The 11,403-nt window shown below is 24.7% G+C and overlaps 1 protein-coding gene across 1 annotated transcript; it reads left to right on the forward strand.

Moving 5' to 3' along the window:
- Nucleotides 1-9,426: 9,426 nt before the first annotated feature.
- LOC107644117 (nudix hydrolase 18, mitochondrial) lies at nucleotides 9,427-11,115 on the forward strand. The gene is made up of 4 exons (XM_016347921.3): nucleotides 9,427-9,741; nucleotides 10,109-10,208; nucleotides 10,318-10,401; nucleotides 10,517-11,115. Exons 1-4 carry the CDS (start codon nucleotides 9,506-9,508, stop codon nucleotides 10,733-10,735), a joined length of 639 nt encoding a protein of 212 aa, XP_016203407.1. The 5' UTR covers nucleotides 9,427-9,505; the 3' UTR covers nucleotides 10,736-11,115.
- Nucleotides 11,116-11,403: the final 288 nt, after the last annotated feature.

Genomic DNA, 11,403 nt, shown 5'->3' on the forward strand with positions numbered 1-11,403 from the left:
TTCATAAAATTATCATGTTAGCCGCCAATTAGGATTGTTAAGAGTGTGTTGTGGTGTCACTTATCGTGTCACATCAACAAATTTTGACATCGTTAGTAACGGAAGGACTGAAATGACTAATATAAAATTTTTGAAAGACAAATTTGATTAAAAAATAATATTTCAAAAACTAATTTAAAAAATGAGTGATCTTTCATGAACTAATTTAACTATTTACCACATATATTTATAGACACACACATATATTGGTTATTGAACCGGTCAAGTGACCGATTTAATGGTTCAATCGAAATCAAACTGTGATTGAACCGATTTAATTAAATACACACTAATTCAAAATTTAGAATTATAGCAATTCAGGATCCAAAATTATATCAATTCTGTCCAGAATCAAAATCCAAAATTCTATTCATCATTCAAAATTCAGAATTCAAAATTATATAGTTAATTAACAAAGTAAAAAAATTAATTGCAAAACACTTAAACTCACGGCGATAGAGAGCAGAAAAAGTTAGAGTTCACGACGTCAGAACAGATGTCCGACGACGATGAAACTTTCAAATCGTATTTCCGACGATGACCAGATGACGACGACAACTAAAGAACCCTCGATCCGCGATGGTGGAGTTCCTTCTTGGGCCGTTGGAGGAAGACTGGAAGAGGAAATTAAGGTTGAGGAAGACCATGTGTGAGTGGTTCTTTGGAGTGAGTTTGGTTAACTATAGTAATAGGTCTTTTTTTTTTGTGTGTCAAAACGACGTCATTTTTTGTGAATATCAAAATCAAAATTTTAAAAAATTCGACCGATTTATTGATTAACCATCAATTCAATTAATTTTTTACCAATTTTTTGTAAGACAGTTTTAGAAATCAATCAAATCGATCAAATGACTAATTTTTTATTAATCTGATTAAACCGATAGATCTAATGCGATTTTTAAAACCTTAATTTTTAGGAGTTTCTATATTGTCAGATTTTATTTATTCATATAGGAAGAGTGGATTTTTTTACCTAAAAAGTCTTTTAGATTAGGTAATATACTCTTACGATTTTTATTTTTTTCCAACGCAACTATGCTAGGTATATATAATAAACAAGAATAAAGAAGTAAACCTACACTGTTGTTTGATTGTGTTAAGTTAAAAGTTTTAATTTTTTTTATTTTAAAATAATGAATAAATAAATCAAATAATTATTCCTTTCAATTGTGTATATATATTCTTCATAAATTATAAAGCTTGTTAATAATTAAAAATGATAACTTATAACTTCAATAAATCACACAGATTCTTTGAATTGTTGATAATTTTACATTTCAAAAATTATAACAATAAATATTTTAATTTTATCATATACATGACATGAATTATAAAGTTTGTTGAATTTATCAGATTTCCACTTTTTTTTGTTACACTACACCAATCTCGCAATTAAATACTTATGTAGTTATGTAATTTCCTTTATACATTAGGAATACATACAAATTAAACTTAGAAATAAATAAGATTTAATTATTTTATTGGTCTTTATAATTTCATCAAATTTTTAATTAGATTTATATATTTTTTTTAATTAGATCTTTACAATGTTTTTAATTTTGTAATTAGGTCATTTTCATGTCAAAAACGTTAAAATTAACAGAATATTTTTTTTAAAATACATACGATCAAATATCTAATTAGATTTTTAATTATGAATACTTTCAATATGCGAAGAAATATTCAGTTAACTCTAAGTATTTTACACTATAAAGGACCTAACTATAAAATTAAAAATAATATAGGGACCTAATTAAAAAGAAAAAAAATAGAGATCTAATTATAAATTTGATAAAGTATAGAAACTAATAGAATAATTAAACTTATAAATAAATTAAAATAAAGTATTATTTTGACATCTAACATTTGCAACAAAATCCTAATTTCGTTATTAATAATGATTTAAACATTCTATTTCAATCTCAAACAAATTTTAAATAAGTTCTGTTACGATGGGTAACCGAAAATTTATAGGCTGAACTCGTTGGGTTGGCCTAATCGTCTGAGGATGGAAGCCTCCGATCAGATTTGCTTTTTGGGGACCTCCGTCCGACTTGTACGTGAGAGAATGGAGGGTGGTACCTGCAAAGACATTCCGATGCCTAAGTCAGCAAAGGTGTAAGCAAGCTTAGAGAGTATTGGAACTTAGTGATACCTGAGGGGTGTCAGTGTATTTATAATGGTGAACCAATAACCACCGTTGGAGTAGTTCCACCTTTCAAGGAGGATAACCGTCCCTTTATCTTAGGGAGATTAGAATATGACTCCTGGAAGTGAGTTAAGAGATCTTAGGGACAGTTACTTATTTGAATAAGAGTTATCTGCCAGCTAATCTTCGTTTCCGATTTCTTTGAGCCAAGTTCCTGTTGAGACCGACTTCCCAAGAGGAGGTCGGTAACGAGTGAGAGCCAATATTTTGGATTGGGCCTTTTATTTGGATCTGGATCTTAGCATTAGACCAGAATATGAACAAATTCAGTATTGTTTCATGGTTAAATTTGACACAAAAAATTATCATATTTAAAAGCCAATATAACGTTCGACGATTTTAGTAAGTAAATAAAATTGTCCTATTAATAATTAATGTAAATATTTTAATTTTCTGTTAATTATTCGAATCAAATTTAATTATAAAATAATATTAAATCTGTGTAAAATTTTAAAATTAAAATAAAATATTTAAAATATTAAAAACTAAATTAAAATTTAACTTAAATATTAAACACCAAAATAGTACTTGATGGTATAAATTATTAAAAGTAAAATTAGACAAAGATTGCGGCTTTTGGATATCTTTATTTTTAGCTTTGCCTGATCTTTTATAATAATAATGGTTCGCCACCTATAACCGTGTCTTTGGAGTCTTTTCAACTCCGAGTATTTCTATTTTTATTTCTATTCACTCTCCTTTAATTTTCTAACTGTGTTTCGAAAACGACTCAAGCCAAGCCGCGTCCCACCATGTTTTTTTAACCCAAACCCCTTCGCACAACCACCACTGCTTCCACACGCTCCCATCAGATATGGGATATTATTGCTATTTCAAATTTTACACTAACCACTTTCTTAAATGTGTAATAAATAATAATGATAAAATAATAAATTTAATATTAGTTAAGATAATAAAAATGTTATATAAAAATAAAAAGCTATGGGATTTAATTTTTATGAATTTAATTTAAATACATTATTAATATTAAATAATTTTATACATATATTTAATCAAGTAATATTTATCAGTAAAAATAAATTTATATTAATCATGTAAATAATTATTTAAAAAAAATAATTAGACAATTATAAAAAATATTTTATATTAAAAATGTATTAAAATTAAACTATTTATAATTAATAGGATAAATTTTTTTATAGATTATATATAGTGATAGACATTTTGAAAAAGAATATTTATACACTAACTCTTTCTCACGTATTTAATAAATAAAAAAGTGAACTAATAATACACGTCGTATCGATACATACACACACACATACATACATATATATATATATATATATATATATATATATATATAAAAGTTAGTGTATTTTTTTTTTAAAAAATATTATTTATTATATATAATTTATAAAAAAATTGTCTTATTTACTTTAAGAACTAAACCAATGACTTTTTTGTTTGAATTTAGATCTTTTAAATTTTAGATTTTTATTTTAAAAATTAAAATAAAATTTTTACCATTAAATATTTTTATTTTATATTTTTTTGTCCTATCTATAAAATAAATATTAATAAATTTATTTTTTAAAATAAAATTTAAAATTTTGAGGATTTAATTTTTTTTGGTTTTAGTATAACGTTTTATACTTACCGTGCATCTTGACTATCTCAGATTTATTATTAATAATAATTTTTAATTTATAAAAATATAGATTAATAAGTAAGGCAATTGCTCCGATATCTTTTAAAACGGGAAGATAAATTATTACCCCGTGTCGTATATTTACAATTTTTAAAATACTTTACTTTGTATATTAATGCTTGCTTATACAGTTATACTATTGGAAGGTTATTAGGTGTACCTAAAATATTGGTGTTCCAGTTGCTTTAACCGTTGATTTTGAATTATAAAATATATATAATATATATTAATTAAGATCAACGTTAAAACAACTGGAACACCAGTATTTCTGGATACACCTGATAACTTTTCTATACTACAACTAAAAAGTTCATACTATACCTAGTTACCTACCTAGCTAGCTAATATTTTATTGTCCTTCCGTATATTCCCACAATAATACTTATCACTATATCCAGTTCTTTATTGAAAAAAAGTTTGGGAAGAAAAATATTTTAGCTGTAACTAGTCCAATTTTTTAAAATTAATTTTATTTATATAATTATTTATATTTTAATTTTTTTATCTTACTTTCTAATCACTTTACTTATCACATTTTTAAAGACTTCCTACATATCAATTATATTAATAACAATAATATATCTTTAACGCATCAACCCAATTATATGTTAATGTCCCTATAATTTGATATTGATATTTTAGGATTGTAATAAAGATTAATAATAATAAAGAAACTGTAATAATAATATTCTTTAAATGATGTTAATTATAATTAATTTTTATAAGACAAAAATTTTAATATTTTATATAACCACTCATTTATTAATTCATCTCATCATTATCATTAGAGGCAGTCGAAGTAATATTGTAAAGGCCATCTACATTCAAAGACAAAAATTATAATTTTGGTGCAATTAAAAACATAATCAGAAAGCTTGATGCATCAATTCCTGGAGATAATACTTAAATTAACTTATTCAATTAATAATTTTATTCATAATATTCATAAATTTATACATATAATATCCATAATTTTGTACTCATAATATTTATAATTTATATATATGATGTCCATAATTAATAAATTTTTACAATTAATATTATCAAAATTTAAATTATGTGTCTTATTATATTTTTCAAATTATCTTATATATGCACTAATGAGTCATGAATCATGATTTTAATATTTTTTATTTAATATTTATATGTATATTTATTTATTAATTTTAATATGATGATCAATTAATAATTACTTTTACAAATTCATATTTTAATCTTTATTTATATTTTATATTTTATATTTTATTTTCTAATAGTCTATATATAGAATATGAATTGTATAGTAGAAGTTATTAAAATTTTTTATTTTAACATTTATAATTTTATATGTATAATATCTATAATTTTAAATATATACTATATATCTATAATCAATAAATTGGTACTAGTTTATTATTTATTATTTTATTTTGCAGGTCAAAAACTAATAATTTTAGATATTTTTATTTTTAATAAATAGAGACTAATTAAATCTAAGATGTTTTTATTTGTTATAAAATATATTGAGGTGATTATATTTGAGATTTTTTTAGGATTAAAAATATCAAAATTTAAAATTTTTATTTGAGAAAAATTATAGTTATAAATGTAATAATAAAAGAGAATTTTTTAAAATTTGATTTACACTAAATTTATAATTGACTTTTGGTATAATTAAATGAAAAAAATAATTGTAAAAGATTAATTGTGTCAATTAAATTAAAAAAATAATTTACACTCTCTTATAAATACAAATATTATTGATCATGTATTTTTATTTATTGTCTATAATATTTTCATTATCTAGCCTTCCTTTTCTTTATTATTAGATATCTTCCCTATATGTAATTAGAAAGTCCAAAGCCTAGATACTTTAGTCATTGCTTGGAGCCTTTATTTTATGACTTCCCATTACCTAGGATCGTTTAAGGTGAATTATGAACCAAATTGGCATAGTTTGAATAGGTATAATTGCTTCATAAACCTAGCAGCATGTTTATTAAATAATCAAGGATATCAAAAGTTAGAGACAACAACTTGCACTTGCAGGGTTCTTTTTTGAAATTTGAAAAATAAATGGAGGAGATGACATTGACCACGTTAAAGATGAAAAAGTGAGCAAAAGTGAAGTATTGTTTTCATTATATAAAGTATAACTATGTCCTTAAATTTGGTAGAAACTATAGTAATAAGATAATTAATTAAGAAGCATATGTTAATTAGAAGAAAAAAAAGGATTACTATTTTAAGGTCAATATATATGATGTTGTAATTAGTTTTATGAGATATATATGATTCATAATTATTGAGATTAACTTTTTTTTTATCCATAATGGAGTTAATGCTTTTAAAAAAAATTACACAGAAACTATTTTAGAGTGAGTTGTGCCAATCGTATCAGTAAAAAAAATATAAAAAAATAGAAGATGGTAATGAAAAAATAAATATGACAACCAAAATTCAAATCATGACCCAAATAAGCTAACTGAGATTAACTTTAATGTGTTGTATATTAGTATAAAAAATCTCTGTCTTTCAATTATATATATGCTAAGTATATATAATATATAAAACATTTAAGATTGTGGGTTTAAAATAATTATTTTACATTCATAATATATAGTAATATAGACATATATTACATAAATCAATTTAGAATTGTAAATACTTTAATTACATTTACTTTTTTCAGCAAGAATATATATTAAATTTCAAATTTCCAATACATTTATTATACATATATTAAAAAATTAAAATTTTCCACTAATAATAACCTTAAGTATTAAATATATAATTTCAAAAGATAAGACACGTAACGCGAGATTTATTTAATTTTATGGGTATAGTATTAAGTTGTGTCTCTATTATTCTTCGAAGGAAATTATATTTTGTTCTCTATTTATATCTGTTAGTCAAAACTTGTTTATTTATTTATTTTATTTTCCAATAATATTACTACTTCATCAAATCACTCTCTTCATTTTTCTCTCACCACCTCCATTGCCAATGGAATAACATTACTACTATACCAACCCACGCTAGATGAACCATTATAAATAATTCTCTCACCTACTAATCATATAGTTGTACAAATAATTTAATTAGATGTAATATTAAATTCAATTACACTATAGGATTGGTAATCATTGTCTCAATACAAGAAAATAGATATATTGAACACAAAATTTGTTTGGAGAAGGATAGTAGAATAAATAAAATGTATTTATAGTACACTAAAATTTTTGGCTGATTATTTGTTTATTTGAAAACTAAAAAAATAGAGAGAGAAAAAAACAATTTTTAGAAACAAAAAAAAAAAAAGTTTATTTTTGTGTCTTCTATACCGAGATACTTGTTACCAAACACAGCTTCAGTGTTTTACAAATGAAGCACTCAGAGGATGACTAACCTCCATACGTTTACACACAACAATAAAATAAGTCTAAATGTTATGCATCTTAGCATAAAAGTCTTCAATTATAAAAAAAAAAAAAAGAAGAAATTTAAAGTATCCAACAGGGTCATCTAATTGATTTTTTACATTTTTAAGATATAATCACTTTATTATTTTGATAATAAACGGTTAGATATATGTTTGATTCTTTTAGATTAATAATACATACAAGTTAAATTCATAAATAAATATATTTCATTTCTTCAGGATATTAGAATACATTGATAATATAAAAAGTTTTGCATACTTGTCTAATTAAAATTTAATTATTTTGTTAATTTTTATAATTTTATTAAATTTACAATTAGATTCTGTAATTAAGTATTTTTTGTATCAAAAAAGATAAAATTAATAAAATATTTCTCTCAAAAAATATATGGTAAAAAATTTAGTTAGATTTTTAATTTTCGGTATCTTTAATTTGTAAAAAAATATTCTGTTAAATTTAATATTTTTATACTACTAATAATTTAATTATAAAATAAAAAATAATATAAAGACCCAATTAAAAAAATATAAAAATTTAATTATAAATTTAATAAAATTATAAAGAATAATAAAATAATTATTTCTCTAATTAGATTTAAGCACTAAGATGACTATTTAACAAAGATCCTTTTAAAAGAAAAACTAATCTATCTGATCTAAAATATATAATTATGGTTTGAATTAGATTGGCTTGATTTTATTTTTAAATTCAATCCAATCTATAATCTAATTCAAATTATTGCTGTTTGGATTAGATTGTTTGTTTGATTTACAAAAAATTAAGATTTTGTTATTAAAAAATAGAAAAAATTCTAGGGGGGATAAAATAAATAAATAAATTTTATTGTGCATAAAAAATACTCACTAAATAACAACCATCTATTAATAGGATAAAAATATATAATAAATGAAATATATTATAAATAAAAAATTAAATTTAATAATAAAATAATATTATTATATTACATTTTGTAATTTAAATTGGATTAGATTCGAATTTGATCTAATCCATGATGTTAATTAAAAATAGAGCTAATTAAATTTAAATTAGTACGATTTTGATAAATTTTTAATAAAATTTTTTATTTAGATTAATTTGGGCTTAACAATCCTAAATAATGTCAAGAATAATGATTAATTACCAATTTGATATCCGAAAAATTAAGTCATTGGCAAAATTATTTTTAAAAATATTATCGACAAAATAATTCTTGAATAATTTTAAAAAACGACAAAAAAATAAACGTTATATTTTTTGTAAGTAACAAATATATTTTCATATTTAACAAAACTGTTTATTCATTAGATATAGATTCTTATGACAACATTTGAATAAATATTTAGAAACTGCACAAAAATATTTCAAGCAAAACTTGAATAATAATTTTTTTATTTTTTAAAAAGTGGTCATTTACAATAAAATATTTCTTAAAAAAATTTACTTGACAAAAAATTACTAAATTTCAAAAATAAAAAAATATTTTTTAATAATAATTACAAAAATTTACATCAAAATTTAATTTCTAAAATCATTTTTAGAGCATATTTAATATTTAGTTATTTTTATCGTATTTTTAAATTTTTCGAAAACTTATTTATTATTAATATATTTTAAAATTCGTTTTGTCAACACTACAAACTTTCAAATACCATTTTAATAATTTACTCACAACAACAACAACAACAACAACAACAACAATAATAATAATAATAATAATAATAATAATAATAATAATAATAATAATAACAACTTTCATTACTTGTGTGTCAATACTCTCAATTCTTTTGGTAACTGATTTTCTCACGTATTTATTTGAATAATTTACGAATTTGATAAAATAAACAAACAAATCAGTACTAATAGTTATCCAAAAAAGAAAAGCAGAAGAGTGAGGAGTTGAATTTGTTAGGATAAACAGAAATAAGTGAAAAAAGTGTTAAAATAATTCTAAATTTAAGCGCGTGAGAAAGAGACGCCCTAGATGATGCGTGGGCATAGTTACCCACACGCAGACACACACACACCCCTTCCAACCCCACGAACACGTCCATACATATATATAAGCACCCCCCACTTTCCCCTTTTCTCTCATCCTAACCCCTTTTCTCTTCTCTGCTTTGCCTTCTTCTTCTCTTCATCTTCATTATCATCTTCTTGTTTTCCATGCCTCTTCTCCTCCTTAACAAACAAGACTTAAAACAACAACAACTTCTTGCTGTGATGGGTCTCTTGCTTTCTAGGAACTTGGCTTGCAAATTCTTGTACTCTTTTCTGTTCTCAGCCAAGAAAGCTTCTCCGGATTTGTTCCCAAAACAATTGGAAAACGTCATGTCTTTGGTGTCCCCTCGAACTGGGAGGCATTTGCAGCGTTATGAAAAGGGTTGTCGCCTTGTTGTAGGGTGTGTCTTCTTTCTTTCTCTATTTTTCTTCCCCCCTTTGAATTTTTATCCTTTTTCATCTTATGGGGTTTTTTATTTGAGGTTAAAGTTTGGATTTTTAGATCCTCAAATTGAAGTTGATGGGCAAGTTTTGAAATTTAGAAGCTTCTTTCAAATGGGGTTTACTCAAAATGGGTGGTTGGGGGGTGTTAACGTTTGTGGGGTAAAGTTTAGACTTTTGATTCATGCAGTTGAAATTTGAATCCAAGTTTTGGAATTTAGAAGCTTCTCTCAAATGGGTCTTTCTCAAAATTGGCTTTATTATTATTGTTGGACTTTTTGGTTGGTGTTTTGGATTAAGCTGACTTAGATTTTTGTAAATGAACAGATGCATTCCCTACAGATACAAGAATAATGGAACACAGGACAAAGAAATAGAGGTTCTTGTGATTAGTGCTCAAAAGGGCAAAGGAATGCAGTTCCCAAAGGTAATTTTCTCCACAACTTGTCCTATTGTTAAAGCACATGTTACACTTTTTTGGTTAATTGTGCAACCTTTTTATGTTCCTAACATGTCTGTTTTCTTTTTGGACTCAGGGTGGTTGGGAGACTGATGAATCCATGGAGCAAGCTGCTTTAAGGGAAACCATAGAGGAAGCTGGTGTTTTTGGCAACATTGAAGTGAGTATTATCTTGCAACCAAATTCATAGATTTTGAGTTTCATGACCAGAAAAATTGGGGCTTTTATTATTCTTATTTCTTATTCAATTTGTGCTTTGGTGGTTCTCTTTGCAGAGTGAATTGGGAAAATGGACCTATAAGAGCAAAAGGCAACCCACAATTCATGAGGGATACATGTTCCCTATGCTTGTTAGCAAGCAATTGGATAATTGGCCAGAGATGAACTTCAGAAAAAGAAGATGGATGACTGTGGCTGAAGCAAAAGAAATCTGCCCTTATGATTGGATGAAGGAGGCTTTGGATATATTGGTTCAAAGACAAACTCAATTGTAGATTGCAAAAGTTGTAGGCATCACTTGCTGTTTTGGAACCTGCAAAGGTGTGGAAGAGCAAGAAATTAGAAAGGGGATCTGAGATTTTTGGAGCTGATTGAGTCAAAATTGATGATCAACTTGGGAAACTACAGTTCATGATGGTTGCAACTTGCAATTTGTCCCTTTTAGTTTGTTTTCTTTCTTTAGATATCCGTGTTGGCACAGTCAAAATCAAGGATTTAAATCGAATGTAGAATGTAGAATTAGTTGAGACAAGTAGTAAGTAGAAATGTACAAAATGCAATTCATTCTTTTATTCATTTGATTCTTTTTGTAAGGATGACAAACAAATAATTGAAAGTGTAACAAAACACTTCTGTCAAGTCCCTTTGGCCAAAAGAGATTGTGTTTCTTACCATTTGTTACATGTTTAAACATTGGATTATATACACATCAGCAACAAAAACTTTATTCCTATTACTAATGATTGGATTATAAGCATGTCTTAAGATTTAGAGAAGAGAGTGTGCTAGCTTAACAATGTTCTCCACTGCTCTTAGATTTTTAGCAAAATTTTTGTAATAAAATTGAGTTATAAAGTCGTATATTACGCTAATGATTAGGAATAGGTCACAATTAGATCAGTTTCATGAGCAGAAGCAACTCCATTCTTTTTCTTTCATTTCA

Source organism: Arachis ipaensis, chromosome B5, assembly GCF_059453495.1.
Source record: "Arachis ipaensis isolate K30076 ecotype BB chromosome B5, ASM5945349v1, whole genome shotgun sequence".
NCBI lineage: Eukaryota > Viridiplantae > Streptophyta > Magnoliopsida > Fabales > Fabaceae > Arachis > Arachis ipaensis.

Bases quoted from the DNA above. Each gene is read 5' to 3' on its own strand.
- LOC107644117 (XM_016347921.3), top strand. From the start codon at position 9,506: ATGCCTCTTCTCCTCCTTAACAAACAAGACTTAAAACAACAACAACTT. The intron at 9,742-10,108 runs GTGTGTCTTCTT...GTAAATGAACAG, and splicing joins GGTTGTCGCCTTGTTGTAGG to ATGCATTCCCTACAGATACA. The intron at 10,209-10,317 runs GTAATTTTCTCC...TTTTGGACTCAG, and splicing joins AAGGAATGCAGTTCCCAAAG to GGTGGTTGGGAGACTGATGA.